The sequence below is a fragment of the Cavia porcellus genome, unplaced genomic scaffold, assembly GCF_034190915.1.
Source record: "Cavia porcellus strain 051 isolate PalLab524CR breed Dunkin Hartley unplaced genomic scaffold, mCavPor4.1 scaffold_4, whole genome shotgun sequence".
In the NCBI taxonomy this organism is placed as follows: Eukaryota; Metazoa; Chordata; class Mammalia; order Rodentia; family Caviidae; genus Cavia; species Cavia porcellus.
Window position 1 is genome coordinate 99,522,141 of NW_026947487.1, and position 21,730 is coordinate 99,543,870.

Genomic DNA, 21,730 nt, shown 5'->3' on the forward strand with positions numbered 1-21,730 from the left:
AATTGTATATTCTCCTCAACAGTTTATAGCTACCAGGTTAAAAATGTCTTAAAACGTCATTTCCAAAGCAAGATAGAAAGCTGGGGATATAGCTCAGCAGCACAAGTGCTTGCCAGGCAAGCCCAAGGTTGTGAGTTTGATCTCTGGTACCAAAAAAAAAAACGTCAAAACAAGGTAGAAAAACTACTTAAAAGAATGTTGAGAACTGGAGGTGTCATCAGTGGTAGAATGCTTGCCAGAGGCCCAGGGTTCCATTCGTAGTACCACAGAAATAAAAATATTGCCCTTGAGCTGCAGTTCTATAGAGAATCAGCATGTGGTAGCAAGGTCAGAAGCATCACTGCTTTAAGCAGAGTGGTTGGGAATCTGTGACATTAATCATCATAGGTGGCAGCAAGAAAAGCCTGTCAAATATAAGAGTATCATCCAATTCTGGCTACCTCACTGAATAGAACACTCCCCCATAGTCACATTTTATTTGTGTAGTGTTTCTGTAGGGGGAAAAAAACTTTCTGTTAAGTCAAGATTTCACAGAATTATTGTGCAATCCATTTATTTTTGAGGATTTCTTTTGCATGCACAGAAGCCATGACAGGTTCTCCCTCCATAGTTTAGGCTGGTCTTGAACTCACTGTGCAGTCCAGCTTACTTCCAACTCACAACAACCTTCCTGGTTCCACCTCTTTAGTAGTGGGATTATAGGCATCTTCTACTATACCTAACTTCATGATACTTTTTACACAGACAGTCAGCTCTTAAGCCCAGCAATAATTTATAGGAAGACATACTTCACAAACTCGTCTAAACAAAGTTGTCTAAAGCAGGGTAATTTTACCTGACTTCAAGCAGAGTAAGACAAGAGAAAATTCAACTGTAAGTGATTCCTTCAACTCCATTTAGGCATTCAATTGTCTGGTGCCTGGAGAAATGTAGACCACTGCAGACTTTGAAAACTGATTGACAAGGCTATTTGTGCCTTTTGTAGCTTACTCTGGCTTGCCTCAGCTGCAGGATTTATGGATAAAAGTTAATGATAATTGTGCTTTTTAGGATCTAGTTAATTTATTTTTTATTTTATTTTGGTACGAGGGATTGAACTCATGACCTTGCATTTACCGGGAAGGCACTGACGCTGCTGAGCTAAATCCTCGGTCCCCGGATCTAGTTAATTTAAACACAAAATTTATTTGCCACTCATGTGAGGCTTTGACTGTCTTGGGTGTCAGGTTAACATTCTGTGGGTAGAGGTTTTATATCCTGTAATACAAAGCCTACTAAATGGCAGTTTGTAATCATAGTCATGCATTTAATATGTCTTGGATATTATAAATGACTTCTATTCCCGTGTGTTTTTTTAGTAGAATTGTTTCCTAAAGAAAACCTCTTCATAATTGTTGCCCTGTCAGATTCATGTGCATTTCATAACATCTTTGGTCGTGGTAGTCCAGTTTGCCTAAGTTTATTAATATGCGGTAAAAGATTGAAAATTTGAGTATAGGGGCTGGGGATTTAGCTCAGTGGCATAAGCGCCTGCCTTGCAAGCAGGCAGTCATGAATTCAATCCCCGGTACCGATAAAAAGGAAAAAGACAAAAAAAAAAAAAAGAATTTTGTACAAAGTGAAATGTCTGTACTGATCCTCAATACAATCAATAAAATCTCAAATGTGGAAGACAAAAAAAATTTTTTTTAAGTAGATAGTGATCTCTCTTAGAGTTCTAATTAAGCTATAGTTGCTGGTGTTTCTACTTGCATACAGTCTTGCTTCTGGTCTCAACCTGAATGATGCAGCCAGTAGCATGCAGCCAGTAGCCAGTAGTACTCTGGGGCCCCTCGGTCCATGGCCTACTGTATGTTCAGTCCTCATGTAAACCAGAACAACCTCTCATTATTTGCAGGTTGTGGACCTGGTCTATTAGCAGATGCCAAGATGCGGGTATTTGAACGTTCTGTGTATTTTGGTGATTCCTGCCAAGATGTTCTAAGCATGCTTGGCTCTCCACATAAAGTCTTCTATAAATCAGAAGACAAGGTAGGAGACATATGTTTATAGAGTGAATAGGCAGTCCCTTTCTTTGTCTCTTCCTTTCTATCTCACATCAGCAATAAATATAACCCAGATGTGGTGCCCACCTGTAATCACAGTATTCAGGATGTTGATCTACATGTAAAACGTTGTCTGAAAAAACAAAACAATAAATACCAACTGTTTCTTTTCCCATAGATCTTGTTCTACTGAAAGTTGATGATGAATTGAAACCCTTTTTTTTTTTTGAAAGCTTTTTTTTACTGATTCCTATTGGTTAAATCACCCTGCCTGTATCTTTGTCTGTAGTGCTTACCTTTCTTTGTAAACAAGAATCCAGTCCATTGTTAGCCATATCTGCCCCACCCAGGAGCTGAGACTTCCCACACTTTTTTTTTTTTAATGTTTGAGATAGAATCTTTCTATGCAAGCCCTGGCTGGCCTTGAACTCATAGCAATCCTCCTGCCTCAGCCTCCTGAGTGCTGAGATGAGAGGTATATACTACCATACTTGGCTCTTTAAGAACTATATTAAGGTTTGGATTTTAATTTATTGTCATTTTTTCCCAACAGATGAAAATTCATTCTCCTTCCCCTCATAAACAAGTTCCATCCAAGTGCAATGACTACTTTTTTAACTACTTCACACTTGGGGTGGTAAGTTATGATGCCTTAGAAAAGTATTTCCTTTCCACTGGGATAGGAGAGCATAACTGTGTGACTGTAACCATGCCTGGGAATTGAAGAACTTGGCCTCAGGTGGCTTTGCTTGACAGTATTTACCCTACAGTAGACATTTCCTTCCACCAGGAGTGCCAAGAAATGCTAGGTTTTCTGATTTGTCTTTACTTCTTTTCTAAGGGAAACATGCTGTCCTTAGAGGATTGGTACAGAATCATTGCTGCAGCCCTGTACCATGGATCTAAGGCACAGAGATGGTAGCTGCCATTAGTGCTTACAAGTCCAACTGTTAGACAAGATGCATATGTGAGAAATGGTTGTATCAGCCAGTATATCAGCAAGGAGTGCCTCAGGGCAGGGCTGGTTTAGATCATGGATCTTGTTAGCTTTGAGGCCTCTATGGTCTGATGTCCTGAATCAGAAAGAGTAGATTCCAGAGAGAGGAGACTGGCTTTTCCTATCTGAGAAAGACCACAGATAACCAGGAATTAGGGGAGAGCTGCTGTGGAATCAGAAACTGGGAGTAGGATGGATGGCAGGAGGGACTCAGTGCTGTTACACCTTGACTCCCACATTCAAGGGCCAATGATAACAGGCAGCAAAGTAGATGGCAAGAATGGACAGCTTTAGTAAGACTTTACTGGCATGTGAAATGGGGATGGATTTAGAGGTAACCCTAGGTCTTAAGTCTGAGCAGCTAGCAAAGGCTGGGAAAGTGTCAGTAGCAGCAGGACGTGTTCAATGGATATCATCACATATAAGTCTGAGTCCTCAGAAATCAGGTGGAATTTTAGTTCCAGGGGTTACCAATTTCCATAGACTATAATGGTAGACAGGAGGATTTGGCAGATCATGACATTCAGAAAGTTAGAAAAGTCCCTGCCCTGCCTCAGGAACTCTGCCTACCTGTTGTTTGTTTGTTTTTGTTTTTTAAAGTAGAATATATTTATTGAGAGAAAGAAAGCTTCTGTCTGAAGAGAAACAGAATGGGTCCCAAGAGGGTTACCCTGCCTACCTGTTTTCTATCCTAGGACATCCTTTTTGATGCAAATACACACAAAGTGAAGAAGTTTGTTCTACATACCAATTATCCTGGGCATTATAATTTTAACATGTGAGTATACCCTAACCTTAACCCTGTACCTCTGAGAAGTATTCTTTGGGTTGAAAATCTCAAGGAAAAAGAACTTACGGTTTTGAGTATTCACTAATTTATCTCTACCTAAATTTTTTTTTTTTAAATGCTCTACCACTGAATTATAGCCTTTACCTAAATTCTTTCTGTTTCATGGGAAATGAACCTTTACTGATTGCCTGCTGTGTTCCTGCAACAATGTCTAATGCCTTAAATTTCTCTATTTGTACTTATTTACAAATAGTAAATAAGGATCAGAAACCTTGATATATTGTCCAAGGTGATAGGCTCCTTAGACAGACTGCAGGGCAATACCTTTTTCTGTCTAGTTCAGAGCCTAAATCTGGCCTCCTCCAGTGAATACTATGTCAGGGGCACAGAGCCAGGACTTACAGCAAGTATGCATGATTCTAATTTTTCTGGGGTGCGTGATTGGGATACGGAAGTGATCAGGACTTACAGGAGGCCTAGCCTTAACTTTTCTCTGCCTTCTTTGTAGTTATCACCGCTGTGAGTTTAAGATCCCACTAGCCATAAAGAAAGGTGAGTAAGGAGTGTCATCAGAGTAAAAGGGGTTTCAGAATCACTTTGCCACTCAGAGAAGAGGAAAAGATCCAAGCAAAGAAGTTGGTAGTGGTTAGACTAGTGGTGCTTTTGCCCAGTTGCCCATAGGCTCAGTTTTTCTGGAATTAGTCTCTTTTTCTGGGAACTGGATTTTTCTTGGCTTCACGGTCTTTGCATATGACCAAGAATAGGGACTGTTGGCCTCTGAGGGAGGAGCACTTATTATCTATAGATGGTCGTCCAATACCCCAAACCCATCACCGGTCCCCATTACTCACTGCCAGTCTATGTAACTCCACCTGACCCCCTTCCTTTTACCCCTCCATCTCTTATCCCCTAGAGCTCCAAACAGCTTATGTTCCCTGCACACTCCAATCCCAGTGCAAAGAGTGCTAACCCTGAATTCTACCCAGGACTGGGGCCCAGGGGAGTTGGCCAGCTACCAGCTTGCTTCCTATGTTCTCTTTTCAGAAAATGAAGATGATCAGACAGAAACTTGCACAACCTATAGCAAGGTGAGCTCCTATTTTCCTACCTGACAGCCAAGAATGAGATAGGCATGAGCCTGCCCCTATTCTGGGGCCATGTTCTCTGAGCCAGCCATATGGCACAGGTGTATTTAGATCCCTGCTAACCCCTACAGTCTGCTGTCCTTCTTGCAGTGGGACAATATCCATGAGCTCTTGGGCCACCCTGTGGAGAAACCTGTTATCCTGCATAGGTAAGTGGACAGTTTATTTCTGACCCTTCCCCAGGGAAGCTTGCCAGTGTATTGCTTAGAAATGATGGAAGCTTGTGATATTGCCAAAACATACTTCTTGGCCAACCCTACACATTAGGACTAGACCAACTATTATTCTCCTTGTTTGTCTGTAACAGATGAGTTGCCCCATATATCTCCCTAACCCTACTTCCCTCTCACCCGTAGTTATTCAGAAAGGGAAAAACTAGCTTGGGTCTTCTGGGCTGTTTTTCTTCCCTCATCAGAGCTGCTACCTAGGGCCAGGGATATAGCTCAGTGACACAAGCACCTGCCTAGCAAGTGCAAGGTCCTGAGTTTGATTCCCTGTACCAAAAAAAGCTGCTACCTGCAGGCCTAATCCTGGCTGTCTTGAGACTGTCTTTCACCTGTGGATCCTGTTCAGATCCACAGTGACTTTTTGTGCCATGTTGGACTGTAGAATTCTGAGTTGGGCGAAGTCACACTGAACCCCATCACATGAGGGCTATGTGATAAACAGTTATATACTAGCAATCATGTGAGACTGCTGGCCAGTAGCCTACATCTCGAAAGGACTGGATGGTCTTCTGGCTTTGCCTTTTGTCTATACTTCTTAATTTTGGCTTCTGTGGCCTCAGGTCTTCATCCCCAAACAACACCAACCCATTTGGCTCCACATTCTGCTTTGGTCTTCAGCGGATGATCTTTGAGGTAAGTGCTGGAGTCTAAAAATAAGCCACTGAGGGGTTGGTGGTTATTGCAGGGTTCTAGCAAGTGATTTCAGGAACTGGGGAGGGCCCAACTTCAAAGATGGGCAGATTAATCCTTCCTGAGCAATTTTGTCTATATACTTAGCTTTCCCACACTATAGGAAAATTTGGGGAGCCAGGCATGGTGGCACATACCACTAATCCCAGCACTCAGGAGGCTGAGGCCTCAGGATTGCCATATGTTCAAGGCCAGCCTGGACTACATGAGTTCAAGGTCATCCTGGAATACAGAGTGAGACCCTGTCTTGAAAGAAAAGAAAAGAAAAAATCTGGGGTAATGGGAGCTAAAGAAACCTACATTCATCAAGATGAACGATAACAGGAATCTCATATTTGTATCTGAAAACATAATAATGAAGAGGGGACCTCAGGATAAACAGGGCACAGCTTAGGCATACTGAAGTCCCTTGTGAACCATGTGACTGAAAGTATTGTGAGTAAATGGCTCATGGGGCTTTGATGGCTTGGGAAAACAATGGGTAACCCCTGTTTTCCATCTGGATGCCACACCTTCAGCAAGCCCTTAGCAGTTCCAGAATGACTAGACAAATGGGTATGGTAAGGCTGTGTATTCCATAGGAACAGGCACACCTTTTGGGCAAAGTTCCACCCTAGTATGGCTACCTCAACCCTCTAGTACATAAGAACCACCTACATCTCTTGTACCCTCCCCCCTTGACCCATTGTCCTCTTCTTGCACCAGATCATGCAGAACAACCACATTGCCTCTGTGACCCTGTATGGCCCCCCCAGGCCTGGTGCCCACCTGAGAACAACAGAGCTCCCCTAGGGACATCACCACCTGTGCCCCTCTACCCATGGAACTGTGGGTGACATCCTCTCAGTGAATCTCAGTGCCACCCTGTGGGTTTTCCTGGCCACCTTGTCAGTGTTGAAGGGCTGTTGGAATGTTCAGAGGCAGGCTCAGGCTGGATGCTCTGCCATGGGACAGAGCCCAGATATTCCTCTGTCCATCCTAAGCCTGCTGCTGCCAGCAGGGAAGACAGACTGCAAAGAGAAGCACAAACTTTGAGCCTTGATACCTGGACCCAGGAGTTTTGGACTAACACAGAAGAAGGCAGGACATGTCAACCCGTGTCCCACATACATTGGGAAAACTTGGGGCCCTGTCTGTGGCTGATACAGGCATCCAGGATGAGGACAGACTCTTGCCTTTGGCTTCACATTGGCATGTGACCCTTAAGGCAAGCAGGTATTGTGTTCATAATACTCAGTTGCAACATTTGCACTACATCTACTTTAGTTACTTGAGCTGGCTATGATCAAGGTGGCCCACCTGCCCTTTCCTGTTCCTTTTGTGTGTGCTCTCTGTCAGGCCCAGGAGGCACACCTACCTGGTGAAACACAGCTTTCTACCATCCAGGTATGTGCCCAGGCCTGGTTTCCACTGCTCTGGAGCCAGCTTTCAAGGTTGCCTTGCCCCTGTTCTAACCAACCTTGCTGGTAGGGCTTTATGTTTCCATTCTGTTTGCCTCTTTTATTTAATGCCAAAGTTTTAGCCAAAGACATCTTCTTCCTTTTGTTGTATTTTAGTATTCTGTTCTGCACTGTGGGCCAGCTCCCTGCCCCAGCCCTGGCCACTGTCCCCTGGCTGGGCCTTTCATGGCTTGTGGCCTCTGGGGGCTCAAGGAATGCTGGGCTGCTTGATCTCTTCATAGGTCTTGCTAATGGAAAGTAGCATATATATGCTTTAAAATATTAATCCTTTTGAAAAGAATTAAGAAAAATGTATACTTTTATCCCATTTTTAATATTTTGGTCTAGCAACTTGTGATACATAGATGACAATTTTGTGAGTTTTTCAAATGTGTGTACAGATTTTTGTAAATATGACTCTTTTGTAATTAACTCATGTACAGCCTCATTCTGTATAGTTCATGATGAGTGTGCAAGGGACCTGCCTCAGGTGCTTGCCTGTATGGTTCCTGCACCTATAGCCAGGCTTATGTGGCATACCCATGACTTTGTGACTGAGTGTCTTCCCATTTTGACCACAGTCTGGCCAGAGACCCTGCATATCTCATTGTCAGGGGTAGCCAGGACTGTTCCCTCTCCTCTTGGAAGGGGGAACCTTCCTCATCCCGTACCTACATTCTCTCCAATAAAGCACCTATGCCCTCAGCAGCAGCCTGCCATGTGCTGTTGCCGGGATGTTTGTATTAAAATAAGTTGTGGAGGTGTTGGTTCTTAAGGGGGTAGTTGAAGAATGTGGGAAAAATTTATAGTGGAGGAGACTTAAAAGGGCTCCGTAGGAGCATTAGAATACTGACTTAGGGCTGGGGATTTAGCTCAGCGGCATAAGCGCCTGCCTTGCAAGCAGGCAGTCGTGAGTTCGATCCCTGGTACCGATAAAAAGGAAAAAGACCAAAAAAAAAAAAAAAAAAAAAAAAAAAAGAAGAAGAATACTGACTTAACAGTGAGGGTGTTAAGGGGATAAAGAAGTAGGACCATGACACAGTTGTCTCTGTGACTCTGTCCCTGGTCTTCCAGTCAGACCTGGGCCCTGAAAGGGTTGGGTCCAGGAAAGATCTCACAGTGGAAAGGTTTAAATTTAAGGCTTGGAATTCAGTTTGGAGGAGGGGGTGATGTCTTCTTTAAGTAAATTGAACTATGGAAGCTGATTTAGCACCTGCCTGGCAAGCATGAGGTACTGAGTTCAATTCCCAGTACTCCCAAAAAACAAATTGGGCTGTGGCATATGCCTACTAAGGCTGTGTTGGCTCTGAGGCCTGACCTTAAAGAGGATGAGCCTCCCCTGAATGTGTCTACATCGTCCAAGGGGTTTGAAACTAAGCTCCCACCAAAATACATAGCTATTTGCTACTAGGAAAACTAAATATATCTACAGGTCTAAGGCCTGCTGGCCCAACCCTGGCCATCTTAGTGAGTCACCATGACTGATTCTAGACCTGCTTCTGATGTGGGCCAGTAGGAGGCAAACTCAGTAATCTTTAGGATCCTGAGGCAGACACCCAGTAGTTTGGACAAGGGCCACATACACAATAGTAATCTGAGTTGGGAACCCTGGGGCTGAGTGACAGAAGTCAGCCACTGGTAAGTAGTTAAGAGTCCCATTGGAAGGAGCCTGCAACAACAGGCTGTGGATGTGCACAGACCGGCCCATATGGCCCGTGCAGCAGGCGCCACATAAGCCAAATATCAGCAGCAGAGAGCCCGTGCACTACAACCAATTCACGGTAGAAGCAAGGGTCGAAGGTGTGCAGATGAGGCGCAGCTGAAGGCTGGGAAATGCCAAAGGTGCGGAAAGCTGGGTGAGGCTCAGGTGTAAGCCGAAGGCGCTGCAGGCACATTCCCAGAAAGACGTCGTCAATGGGAAAGAGCTCAACCTGCTTGCAGGCACTGGACAGGCGGCGCAGTGTAGCTCCAGAAAGAACAAAGCCACCACCGCCTGCATAGGCTGGATAGACAGGCAGGCCATATACGGCCTCGGGGATGTAGTACTTGCTGCTCCGCACGCGGATTGGCCGTGCCTGCAAAATCACATCACCGGCAAGCAAGTCCTGCGCTGGATCCCGAGGAGCCAAGAACTCTAGCAGGTTCCCTATGTGCACAAACACATCAGCATCGCCCTTAAAAACAAAGTGCACATCAGGGCAGAAGGCTGAGGCCCAGGCCAGAAAATGAATCTCCTTGAGTGTTAGGTTGAAAAAGGTGTCGTCAAAGGCCCACAGCAAGATGTCTGCATAGGCACGGCTTTCAGCATGCAGCAGGGCGCGCCAGTGCGCAGGCATGGCCGCCCCCTCTGCATCTGCCCCTTCCGTGCCTGGGCCCCTGGGCACGCCCAGCAAGAACACTCGGCGCACGAGCGCCCCCTGCACGCGACCCTCAGAGCCCCACGTCTGGCGCACAGCTTGGCGCCGCTCAAAGTCAGCGGCCACAGACTTGACAGCGATGAGCAGGTCCGGTCGGCCACCACGTGCGCCATCGCCGCGGCACTTGTGCGGCTGGTTAATGAGTAGAGGGAAGCGCCGCTGGTCCTTGGCACGCAAGTAGCCGCGGAAGTCAAATGGACCAGGAGGCGTGTGGGGTGCGGGTGTGTCCTCTTCATAGGCCGGTGGGGCTGCGCCTGCGTCTGGTACATCTGGTACCTGGAACATGCGGGGCCTCAGTGTTGGCCTCCGTGCTACCCGCCCTGGCTCTTGCGGCGCACTTGAGGTTGGGGCTGAGCCATCGCGCTGGGCGTAAAGTAGGAGGGCCAGGGCGGCGCCGAGAAGCAGTGTGAGCGACGCATCCCCGCGTAAACGCAGCCTCCTCCTCATGTCCGTGTGGCCAGCGCCTTTCCTCCCTTAGAAGGGCCTCCCGAAGTGGTAGAGTGACAGGCAGTGAGTGGGCAGGGGCTCCCAGCCCTGCCCTCCTGGAGAGGAGGGGGCAAAAGGCCACACTTCAGGTTACTAGACGTTCATCCCCCTTCGGGCCCTTCGCACTGGAGAAGCTCCCCCTTTGTACCCAACTCCCACCCCAAGGCCCGGCAGGGAGACGCGGGAGCTCGGTCCTACTCCTTCCCGCCTCCCCGCACTGAGGCTGAGTCGGTTCGTTCGTTATACCTTTACCCGTCCCACTCCCGGCTTGGGTCTCTGGAATCCCGACACTCACTCAAGGCCCTTAGAAGCGGCGCAACCCCCTGACGCTGAGGCCTCGAGGTCTCAGCACAGTGTCCCAAGGGCGGCCATAGACAGGGTTTGAGCCAAATGCTGCGTTGGCAGGAAGGGGGGCCCACAGCTGTGCCACGTGACCCTCCAGCTGTGCTGTGCGTGCCCAGACCTCTGGAGCTCAGCTCCGCCCCAGTGCAGAGGGAACCAGTTCCAAGTAGGGATTAATTAATTCCTGAGAGGATGCTTCAGCAGAGGACTGAGAGCGGGGGAAGGCCTGGTCACATGCTTTCAGACTCCACAAATCTACCTTTCTGAGGCTTAGGAAGTATCCCGTTTGTGTCCCTTCACTGCTGTCTCTGTGGAGATAGGGTGGGACCAGAGTCCTTGAGCTGACTGGTCCCAAATCGTTAGGCCACAGGCAGAGGGTCTTAGGTATCTACCTGGCCACTATCCTGAGTCATTTTTCAGAGCACCTCTCTTCAGCAACCCTGATCCCACCAGGCAGGGGGCCATAAACTGCCTCTGGGAAACATGGCTACCTGTTACTCCTGGATCATCTTACCGAGTACACAAACAAACACGCACGCACGCACGCACCATGCGTGCGCATGCAAGACAACGCATCCAATTCTTTAAAAGAACCCTGCCAACAATTCTAGTTGCTTGTCCCCAGATGGAAAAACTGCTTCTCAGGGAGTTAAATGATTGCCAAGAGATATAGTACAGCCCTGAAGTCTTCTGGAATTCAGTCCAGAACTCTTCCCTCTCTGCTTCCTTGCCCTTCATCTGTCCCCTGCAATATACAACCAGGGGCCCAGATCCTTTTGAGTTCTCTGGTCCCCAGCATAGCTTCCTACAGGAGGAAAGAACCATCTCGCCTGTGCCACTGAAGTTTGAGGAGGCTTATTATAATCTCATAGGCAAAGATTTGAGCTGTGACACGAGCACGGAGAGGCACCCTGGAGAGATGAAGGGCTCAGTCCTTGCCTAGCTCTGTTGCCAGCTCACAGCTCTTTCATCCTGAACTCAAGATCCCTGGGTCCTGGCCCATGCAATAGAGACTGGAGTAGCTACCCCACTCCATAGTCTGAGAACAGGCTGCTAAAAAATGGTGCTACCCAGCACCATCCTCTTTCTGGGGTTGTATGCTTCTCCCTTAAAAAGCAAACTCTTTATCCCAACCTTTACACTTTTCCATTCGTAAACTAATAAGTCTTCGGACTTTTTTCACTGCCTCACTTCCTACCTCCTGTGGTATAGGAACACCAAAGGGTGTTCCTCAACCTTGACTGATAAGGCAGCCTCCATAACATCATTGAGTATCCTGTCTTCCAGATCTCCTGCTTTTCTTCATTCCTCTTCGGGATGTGCCTTTTCTAGTAGGTTTCTTTTGGCCACCTCTGGGCCACCCCACCCACTCCCACCTATCCACTAATGAATCTTTAGCCTGACCCATCTCTTAGGGGCCCCTGGATGCCCTGCAGGATCATCATTCTCTGGGAACAGAGCAAACAGGGCCTCCCCCAGCTTCTCTCTTTGTTCCTCTCCAAGGTCACCAGGCTGTTATTTCTTCCTAAACAGCTCTTGGTGTTCTGTTCCTCTACCTCAGCAGCCAGTGTCCCAGCCTTGTCTTCCTTACCCCTTCCTTCATCCTCATCAACCTCCCTGTCTTAATTCCCCAAACTCGTCAAAGGCTTCTCATGGCCTTATAAAAAACAAATTGTAAAATGGCTCATCATACCCCATGTTATCCCTCACCAATGGGCAACCCCACCCACCCACCTCCATTCAGCCACTCTAAACTTGTACTTTTTTCTTTTTTTGATCTTTTGTCTTTTTGAGACAGTTTTGCTATGCAGTTCAAGCAAGCTCACTTTGTAGCCCAGGCTGGTCTCAAACTCAAAACAATCCTCCTGTCTCAGCCTTCCAAGTGCTGGAATTACAGGCATGGCACCACCATGCATGACCTAAATTCATACTTCTGACACCCTTCCCTTTTGCCTTCCTCCAGACACTGCCCCCAGGCTGAGGTGCCTGGAATACTGCCCTTTTGTCTGCTCCCCACTACAGCCAGCTCCCACTCCCGAGGCCTACCCCAGACTGGAACAGGCCTCCACACTCCCACAACACACTGTGTAAAGTGTTAATACTTTATTACTATGGATGTGAGCTGGGGGTAGATAGGATTTGTGTGTCTTGCTCACCACAGTTTTTACAGCACTAGGGTTGATACCTAGGACATGGAAGTTCCAGGTGTTTAATACATTCTATGAAGAGGTCCAGCCAAAAGGAAGATATCCATACTGTCTCCATCGGACTCAGGCAGACTCACCATGGTGCAGCCTGCAGGCTCAGGGGATGCTTATCTCTCTGATTAGCCAGTCAACTTTTCCCTGCTGCTCAGTGAAGTGGGGGTGTTAAGTGTGGTCTCAGAGTCCCTTGAATGGAAGGGGGAGGCATCAACAGTAGCAGCAGATGAGACCCTAGATCCATCCAGGTGCTCCAAAGCCTGACTGGACTCTTGGTTGATGGTGCTTCCTTGGCACCTGGCCTAGACCAGGCCACTGTTGGAATCCACTAGGCCCAGCAGGTCTTCAGCCAGACTGGTGAGCTCATTCTCCTCGAGCGCCTCCACCAGGCGCTGCAGTGTGGCACGGCGACCCTCGGCCTGCACGAAGCGCCGTAATAGCTGGAAGGCCTGCTCGTACAGCCCCTCTCGCTCATATTCATAGGCCAGTGAATCGAGAACAGGGTCCCGCAGTGCCCGACAACCACGCTGCAGGGAGCGCCCCACCCTGCGCCACTTGAGGCCCACGGAGCGAGCGAAGGTCTGTTGGTCCTGCAGGTTCAGCGGCCGGTTCACTACAAAGGGAGTGGAGAGGCAGGTGGGCGCAGGGTATCTCAGAGTAGGTACCCGCCCAGTCTGGCCCAACTCAGGGACCCTGCATTTTCATTTGCACCTCACCTACGGGGTGACCGCGGAACAGAAAGGTCTGGTCAGTCGATGGTGGCGGCTTCTCCTCCAATAGAGAGGGGGCTGGGGACTGCGAGGGGGCAGGAGTGACCCCCGTGTTGACACTCTGGCCTGCAGAGCCCACCATCAGACTGCTGAGTGCATCCTCCAGCTCGGTGAGTTCCTCATCCCGGAGCCGGTCCGGCTGGAGAAGGGAGTGCACGGTCAGTAGGGCTCTCGCTGCTGAGTCCCCGCCCCACCCCATCCTGACCCCAGTCAGCTGCACCTTCTGGGCTAAGATGGTTTGCACACAGTGCTCCTCATCAGTCAGCCAAGCATCCAGTTGCTCGGCGCCAGCGCGCAGCTCCAGCTGCAGTAGCATGGAAGGCTGGGCCAGAGCAGCCGCCAAGCACCTCTGTAGCGTGGCGCGCAGCGCGCCCTCGCGGTAGGCGCGGAGGAAGCGATCGCAAGACTGGCGCCCACAGAAACGCAGTTGCATGATGAGCTGCGGGTCGCTTCTGTGTATCTTCAGTATCTGCAGCACGTCGGGGCCCTGGGAGCTCTCTGCGGAGGCGAGCAGTCAGATGCCAGGCGGTCCCTTAGCGGGGCCGTTCTCCAAGCAGCCGAAGGAAGAGCAAAGCCGGTGATCAACTGAACCCCTGTCCCCATCCTCTGGCCTAGGGTGCAGGATTAACCAAAGATCCCAGCTGGGAAACAAAACTGGGATGCAAGGAGCAACAACGCAGAAAGCAGGCTAGAACCTACTACAGAGTGGGTATAACCTAGTCTAATTTGTTCAAATAAGGATAAGACAAAATGAGGGCTTTTTCAACACAGAAAAAGGACCTTTGCCCTGGGTCGTCAAGATGGGGGTGGGGGGTTGGTCTCAGGTCTTCAGCCTCCAACTAGTGAGGTTCCCTTTCCCCTGGAAGATGAGGGATCCTCATTGCTGAGGTTGAAGTAGAATCCCCCAACTGGCTTCAGCCTTCTGTGGCTTCTGCCCTGGGGTAAAAGGGACCTAGAAGAGTAGGTATTGGGGAGGGGCCTCAGGCAACGAGTGCTGTAGTGAGAGAGGAAGGAGGAGAAAGAAATGTGAAATTATTAGAAAGGAAAAAGTTGGATGGTCAGGAGGGTGGGCAACGGGGCACACACAGTAGGGAGACATTAGTGCAGAAATAGGTAGGTCATACCCAGACCCAGGTAGACATGTCAACTTGAGGACATGCATGCAGTAAGCAGAGAAGGTCTACACCTAGGGCTCTTCCTCCCCTCCCCCAAGCCCCACATCCCAGTTACTTCCCACCCCCAATCTTTCTCACCACCCTCAGCCCCAGCTTGGTCTATACCACCAGCCACGCACCTGCCAATGCAGTCCGTAGAGCCCTGTATACTGCCACCTTTTTCTGAGGATGTGCATAGACATCTGACAGTACCACCTTGTCTATCGAGGACTCCAAAAACAGGTATGCACTACCCACCCGCTCTTCATGCCCATTCGACCCAGCTGCCATCTTGTGTCTTGGACCTACAGACAGGAAACCAGATCACTTCCAGACTTGGAGACAGCTGTCCAATTCCATGTGGCCCACACACCCCTCATAGCAATCCCAGACAGCTTGCATACTGGGGGCATTAGTTCACTATTTCACAGGCAGCCTGTATTTCTACATGAAGCCCCATCCAGCCCTGCCCAGACTTGTAATGAGAATTATTCCTCCACTGACTTCTAGAAAAATCCTACAGTTGCCCAGTGCAGTGGCACATGCCTGTAGTCTCAGCCACTAAGGAGGCTAAGGCAGAAGGATGGCAAGTTCAAGGCCAGACTAGGCAATCTGATGACAGCCTGTATCAAAATAAAAAGAGCTGGGGATATAGCTCAATGGTGCAGTGCTTACCTAGCAGTTTAAGGCCATGGGTTTAATCTCCAGTACTAAGGGAGAAAAAAGTCCAGGGTCATAGTGGCAGAAGAGCAGAGAAAGACCCTGCAGTGAAAAGAGAGAAGTTCTGCCTCCTCCTCAAGCCAAGGATGACTGCAGAACCATTCTGGATGCTTCCCATGCCCAAAGCCAACTAGACCCTGGCCTTACCTTCAGTTTGAACTTGGGACCCCTGATCTCTGCAGATGGACAACCCCACCCTTAGATTCCTTTATTTGCTTTTTTCCCCCCTTAGGAAAAAAGTAACTTGTAGTTTAGTCCTACACAGACTCCCTCCACTAACCCTAGACCTCTGTGAACTCCTTTCCTCCCTCTTCTAACCTGTACACATATTGGAGTGTGAATCCCACCTCCTAGCTCCATGTCTGTGTATGTGAAGCAGGCCTTGCCAGTGTACATTTTTTGCTCACCATTCTGCATTCTAGGTTAGTTGAGGCCTCCATTCAGGGCTCAAGCTGGACCAGTAGGAATCAAGCCTGGCACTCAGCTGTGCTAACAGCATTGACTGCCCTTCCCTTGGAGATGAATCAGAAGGAGTGATAAATCTCTGATATTGCTTGGAAAGAGCCTGGCTGAGAATGAAACTGATACTGAAGGAAACAGAGCCAAGAGATGGAGAAGTGTACTCCTAACCACACTGACCCCAAATCTGGCTATCCCTGAAATCACTGAACTCCAAATTGTTCAATTATGTGAGCTGAACCGTTCCCCTTTGTCATAAAGCCCTTGGAATTGGGCTTTTGTCTTTTCCAACTCAAATTGTTCTATTTATAGATTCCTCTGTTCCCTGTCTCCATCCCTCAAAAACCTGACCCTAAATGCCGGGTGTGGTGACCCCTGCCTAAATCCCAGCACTTGGAAAGCTGAGGCAGGAAGATTGCTGGGAGTTCAAGGCCACCCTGGACTTCACAGTGAGACCATGTTTCAAAAAGACAAAAACAAAACTAACTACCCTGACCCTAGAGGAGGAGGCAAAATTCCCAACCAGGGATACATTCCATTAACCCTGCTGTTGTCCCATGAGGAGGCAAGTGGGGAAAATGTCCTGTCTCTTCTCTGCCTTTTCTCAGAAAATCCCACCTCCTGCCCCATCAGTCATTTTCCTTTACTTTCTGGTTTTGGCATTTACAATGGTGAAATAGGGGTACTGAGCCCTTGCTCTGGATGGGGCAGATGGAGTAGCCCCAGCTGGCTCCAGGAGGAGCCAGGAACAGAAGCCTACACATAGTGAAGAGGAAGTAAGGAACCTGAGCTACATACAAAAAATTAAAAATTGCTCCAGGTCCCTATCATGCCCAGAGATAAACACGTACTAGTATTCTGTTAATTTTAAAATGAAGTATTACTTCCCTGCTAATCTCTTCATAGAAAATGTATTAATTCTTTTTTACTTTCCTAAAACAGCAGAAACTTCATTTTAAAATTAACAGAATACTAGTACTGTGTTTATCTCTGGTCATGATGGGGATCTAGAGCAATTTTTAATTTTTTTTGTATTTTGCAATATTTTCTTTCTTTCTTTCTTTCTTTTCTTTTTTTTTTTTTTTTTTTTTTTTTTGTCTTTTTCATTTTTATCGGTACCAGGGATCGAACTCACGATCACACACTTGCAAGCCAGGCGCTTATACCGCTGAGCTAAATCCCCAGCCCCAATATTTTCTACTTTATGTAAAATAGGAACATTTCCTTTGTACTAAAAAAAAAAAAAATCTTTCTTTAAAAACAAAATAACAGCCAGGGATATAGCTCAGCAGTACAGGGCCTGCCTGGCAAGCTCGAGGTCCTGAATTCCATTCCTGGTACAAAAACAAAACAAAACCACAAAAAAATTTTTTTAAAAACAACAAAACAAAACAAATATAAGGTGAGACTCCAGGGGACAAGTAGGACCGAGAGCAGTAAGGAGCCAGTCAAGAAGGCAAGATAAGCTCAGGAAAAGTGGCATGAGGGAGCCTGGAAATGTTTCCTCTTTCACATCTTCCTAGCCCCTCTTGACTTGAAAGTTTTGACCTGACGTATGTGGTCTCAGCCCAAAGGGTGGAGGCAGGGACTGAAGGACCATCAGGCCTTCCGAACATGGAGACAGGGGTTGTCTCATCACACCACTAACACTGGGCTGGAGGTCGAGAGGTCGGTTAACAAGGTAGAGAAGAGGTGGGGCGGGGAAGGCTCTGCCATTGTCCATTTTGGAATCATTCCTGTGTGGCCTTCCACAGAACACCCTTCCTTGGGAAGCCCCAAGCCCCACGCCCTGAGAATCCACCCCGCCTCCTCGGGCAGGGTGAGACTTCCAAGCTTCGCTACTGGAATAGGTATCAAACTAAAAACTGCCCTTATCACTAGAAGGCAGTCAGGCACGACGCCCTATTAACACAGGACAGTTCCCAGGTAACACTTCTGGCTGCGTGGGCGGAACAGACCGTAGGCACGGCCCACGGACTGGAAGCCAACAACTTGGTGCAACCCAGCCAGACGCACCCCCTCTCAGCTGCACCACTCTGGACCGAGGGAGGGGAACTTCCTGGGATCCCATTAGCGCGCCCTCATGCTAGGTTTTTGCATGTGCCTGAGTTGAGAGGGGAAGGGGATCACGATCACAGACCCAGTCCCTTCACACTCTCTCACCTGCATAGCCCACTAGCCCCTCCAAAGCTCTTAGCTGGCACAAGGAACCTGCAAGGCTCCAGTTTCGTACCCTCTCCTCTTTCTCCTACGGAAACAGTTCAATAGGCCGCCGCTGCCACCACCAGCTGGTCGCGGCAGCTCCGGGTGACAACCGCACGATGCCCACACCCGGGAGCCAAAATCCATCTCTGCGCCCGCCGCACCCGGGAGACCCCCTTCCCTCCCTCTGAACTGACCTGGCCACCTCTGCAGAGCCTAGGCTCCCCAGCCCGCCAGGCTCCGCTCCACTACTCCGCTTCCGGGTGTGCGCCGAGGCGCTAAGGCGGTGCCCCAGCCCGAGCCGCCCCGTCCGCCCCCATGTCCCGCCTTCCCGGCTCCCGGCAGCTCCAGCCCTCTCCTCTGCCTCCGTGGCTAATCCTTTGCCTCTGAGCGGAGCTCATCCGGCCCGCTAAGCAGGTAAGAGAGACAGCAGGAAGAACTGCTGGCGGGTGGTAACGTTGAGATCTCGAAATTCTTACGAGACCTAAGGGTCCCAGAGTGAGAGCTCTGGGACTTCCGTCCGTTAGAAATGGATTAACTAAAGGGCGCCACCTGGGGATCAGAATTTTCTTGTAACCCTTGACGATTCAGTTTTATAATCTCACCGCTGCTAATCCCTGGTACTCAAACCGGGTGCCACAACTCCCAGGAACAAGACCGGCAGAAGGTATCCAAAATCTCCAAATGTGGCGCTAATTCCAGGACACACACAAACTGCGCTCCCAATTCCTGACTGGCTCGTGGTCCCTGTCAAAAGTTTTCCAGGCTCCCGCCTTATTAACCCTATGTAGTGATCCTCTACTGGCTGGCGGGTTTGGAGCAATGTTTCTCAAGTAGAAACTTATAGAATCACCTGGAACTTGTTCAACAAATGAAAAATAACCAGAAAAGGCACCCTTTGGCACCCAGGGCTGACTTTAAGAGGCTGAATAAGACCTGCTCAACAGGGTAGGGGCCCCACACTTGGCTGAATACTTGATCGAAAATTCTGCTGTCACTGCCTGAAATTTTTTTGGTGGTGTTGGGACTGAGTTTAGAGCCTACTCCGAGCTACATCCCCAACCCTGTGAAACTGAAACTCCTAATGTTGTAAACAGGTATTCAAGTATTTTCATTTTGCACAAGGCTTCATAAAATATAGCAACTCACAGACCATAAGCATTTTTACACCCCAGCTCCAGCGCTCCCTTCCTGAGCCCAAGGATGCCTTCTCTCTCCAGGCCTGATCTGCGGGAGCGGCGGCAAAACCCCCAGCCACAACATGGCAGAAAAACTGCCAGAGGAGGTATTGGCACTCATCTTTCGCCACCTGCCCCTCAGGGACCGTGCCACTGCTGCCAGGGTCTGCAAGGCTTGGGCTGCTGCTGCCACCAGTAGTGCTGTATGGTATGACACCACCATCAGGTGAGCTGCCATTCTGCCTCTTGCCACCTGCTCATCCTCCTGCTTGTTCTATGGAGCCAGGATTTGGGAAGACTTATTAAATTCACCCATATTGAAAAAATAATTACAGTACTAACATTTACTGACCACCCACTATGTGTACCAACTATTCTAACTGCTTGGCATATATTAACTCATTTAATCCTCACAAAAATGTCCTGTGAAAGCTGGGCGTGGTGGCTCATGTCTGTAATCCCAGTGCTCGGGAGGCTGAGGTAGGAGGATTGTTGTGAGTTCGAGACCAGCCTGGGCTACAAAGTGAGCTTAAGGCCAGCCTGAACTGCATAGCGAGACCCCCGTCTCAAAAAAAAAGACCAAAAAAAAATGTCCTGTGACAGGCAGCATTAACTCCATTGCATAGATGAGGCAGAAAGATTTTATCACTTCCCACAGGTTATTCAGCAAGGGAGTGGCACTGTTGGAATTTAAACCTGGAAACCCAGAGGCTTCGCCTTGCCCCACTTTCTTAGAGCCAGCTAGTCCCTAAAATATCACTAGATGTTAGTGTCAGGGTTTCAATGTATGGTTGATTCAAGTCTTCTGAAGGGATAAGATAGGAGTTCCCTCCATCACCAGCAGCTACCATAGAGCAACAGCCAGGTCTAGACAGAGATGTGTATACTGGGGGCCAGCAGGGGGAGGATAATGGGAATCTAAACTGAGAGGTAGTAGAGGCCTGTCCCCTTGTCGTGGAGATTCCCCCAATTCCTTTTCTGCACTCTAACCCAAGCTGCGACTATGAGCAGGAAGGCATGTTTCCACTGTATCTGTGCAACTGTCTGGACTACATTCACAATCTACGGCTGAAATACGAACCGTCAAAGAAGACAAGTCGCAGGTCTGCCACTGAGCTGCTGACAGCACTGGCGAGCCATGCCACAAGGCTTCAAGGCCTGCGCCTGGAGTGCTGCGGTGAGAAACCGCTGTTTGACTCGGGCCGCGACGTCCTGGACGCTGTACAGACTGTCTGCAGGAACGCCTGCAAGCTGCACCACCTTGACCTGCGGCGCTTGCCCTTCACACTGGATGATGAGTTGGTGCTACAGGTGGCACGTGGCTGCCCAGAGCTGCGAAGCATTTTCTTGGACAATCATACACTGGTGGACAGTGTGAGGCCCAGCGCAGTACTCGAGCTGCTGGAGGCCTGCCCACACCTGCGTGCCCTTGGCCTGCACCTAGCCAGTCTATCGGCCTCTGTACTCCAGGTGCTAGCTGCGCCGGATCGTGCGCCTTTCAAGCTCCTGGCTCTTCGGTGCTCGTGCCGTGATGATGCACACGCATCCCCTGTGCCCGATGAATCCTGGGCAGCATTACGCTGCCGCCACCCAGGGCTGGCAGTGGAGCTGGAGCTTGAGCCCGTGATGCCTGCCGAGAGTGTGACCCGTATCCTGCAGCCAGCAGTACCTGTGGCTGCATTGCGTCTTGACCTCTCAGGAGACACAGTTGATTCGGTGTACTTCGCCGCACACCACTACGCTGCGACCCTGCGTGTGCTGGAGGTGCGTGCTTCTGCCTCACCCAAGCTGGACGCAGCACTGCAGGAGTTGGCAGCACGCTGCTCTGGCCTGCACGAGATACACTGTTTCTGCGTAGTGAAACCCTCAGTGCTTGCAGCCTTCCGAGCACACTGCCCGCGCCTGCGCAGCTACACGCTCAAACTAAAGCGCGAGCCACATCCCTGGCTGCCCACACTCGTGCAGTGATTGGTCAACTCCCCATCCCCACCCTGCAGAGCTGAGGTCCCTGAGATGCAGGAAGGAGTTTTCTGGGTGCTCTCCAACTAACTGCAGGCCCTTCGGAATTCCGATTATCTTCTGTGCCTCTCGGGCACTGGGACTGAGACTGAGACCTGCTGGCTGGTGTCCGATCTAGTCTGTGATGCCGAGTCCATGCCATGCTGTCAGCCTCTGCAGATGCCAACTCTGTCGTGGTGGTTTTGGGCTTCACCCCATTCCTCTGCACACTCCGCCCCAGTTCTGCAGCCTGTCGTGGGAGGAAGGTGGCCATGGGCGTTGGCTGGGCCATGGGGCTTTAGGGGTGAGTGTGAAATAAACAGACCTTGTAGTATTTGCGCCGCTTCGTAGGGACTATGTGAAATAAACATCCTTCAAAAGGCTTGGTCAGCTCTGAAGGAGAGCGCCGAAAGAGCAGGCGGGAAGTTTGTGATGGAAAGGATCCAGACTTCAAAGTCTGTAGTACTGAA

The 21,730-nt window shown here is 49.2% G+C and overlaps 4 protein-coding genes across 12 annotated transcripts in view; 2 read left to right on the top strand and 2 right to left on the bottom strand.

Annotated features, from left to right (window-relative positions):
* Positions 1-8,085, top strand: part of Phaf1 (phagosome assembly factor 1) — a 23,996-nt gene extending 15,911 nt beyond the window's left edge. For all 5 annotated transcript variants that reach the window (XM_005004658.4, XM_003472035.5, XM_005004659.4 and 2 more), the window contains exons 10-17: positions 1,898-2,031; positions 2,599-2,682; positions 3,738-3,820; positions 4,341-4,384; positions 4,877-4,920; positions 5,068-5,126; positions 5,765-5,837; positions 6,600-8,085. In XM_005004658.4, the coding sequence (XP_005004715.1) occupies positions 1,898-2,031; positions 2,599-2,682; positions 3,738-3,820; positions 4,341-4,384; positions 4,877-4,920; positions 5,068-5,126; positions 5,765-5,837; positions 6,600-6,686 (608 nt within the window). In that variant the 3' untranslated portion in view covers positions 6,687-8,085. The remainder of the gene's footprint in view (positions 1-1,897; positions 2,032-2,598; positions 2,683-3,737; positions 3,821-4,340; positions 4,385-4,876; positions 4,921-5,067; positions 5,127-5,764; positions 5,838-6,599) is intronic.
* On the bottom strand, positions 7,649-12,524 carry B3gnt9 (UDP-GlcNAc:betaGal beta-1,3-N-acetylglucosaminyltransferase 9). The gene is made up of 2 exons (XM_003472034.5): positions 10,532-12,524; positions 7,649-10,292 (listed from the first exon to the last, which is right to left on the bottom strand). The coding sequence occupies exon 2, from the start codon at positions 10,195-10,197 to the stop codon at positions 8,980-8,982; it is 1,218 nt and encodes a 405-aa protein (XP_003472082.2). The 5' UTR covers positions 10,198-10,292; positions 10,532-12,524; the 3' UTR covers positions 7,649-8,979.
* Positions 12,525-12,666: 142 nt separating this feature from the next.
* On the bottom strand, positions 12,667-20,521 carry Tradd (TNFRSF1A associated via death domain). 4 transcript variants are annotated; one of them, XM_013154830.3, is made up of 6 exons: positions 18,282-18,296; positions 15,379-15,465; positions 14,844-15,008; positions 13,770-14,047; positions 13,496-13,688; positions 12,667-13,392 (listed from the first exon to the last, which is right to left on the bottom strand). In XM_013154830.3, exons 3-6 carry the CDS (start codon positions 14,992-14,994, stop codon positions 13,082-13,084), a joined length of 933 nt encoding a protein of 310 aa, XP_013010284.1. In that variant the 5' UTR covers positions 14,995-15,008; positions 15,379-15,465; positions 18,282-18,296; the 3' UTR covers positions 12,667-13,081. The 4 variants fall into 4 exon arrangements, with proteins under 4 accessions (XP_013010284.1, XP_023421761.1, XP_005004714.1 ...); XM_023565993.2 differs by lacking the exons at positions 15,379-15,465; positions 18,282-18,296 and adding an exon at positions 20,344-20,521; XM_005004657.4 differs by lacking the exon at positions 15,379-15,465 and having other exon boundaries at positions 18,282-18,449.
* Fbxl8 (F-box and leucine rich repeat protein 8) lies at positions 18,355-21,596 on the top strand. 2 transcript variants are annotated; one of them, XM_003472033.5, is made up of 3 exons: positions 18,355-18,501; positions 19,305-19,488; positions 20,258-21,596. In XM_003472033.5, exons 2-3 carry the CDS (start codon positions 19,346-19,348, stop codon positions 21,228-21,230), a joined length of 1,116 nt encoding a protein of 371 aa, XP_003472081.1. In that variant the 5' UTR covers positions 18,355-18,501; positions 19,305-19,345; the 3' UTR covers positions 21,231-21,596. The 2 variants fall into 2 exon arrangements, with proteins under 2 accessions (XP_003472081.1, XP_013010281.1); XM_013154827.3 differs by having other exon boundaries at positions 18,392-18,501; positions 19,260-19,488.
* Positions 21,597-21,730: the final 134 nt, after the last annotated feature.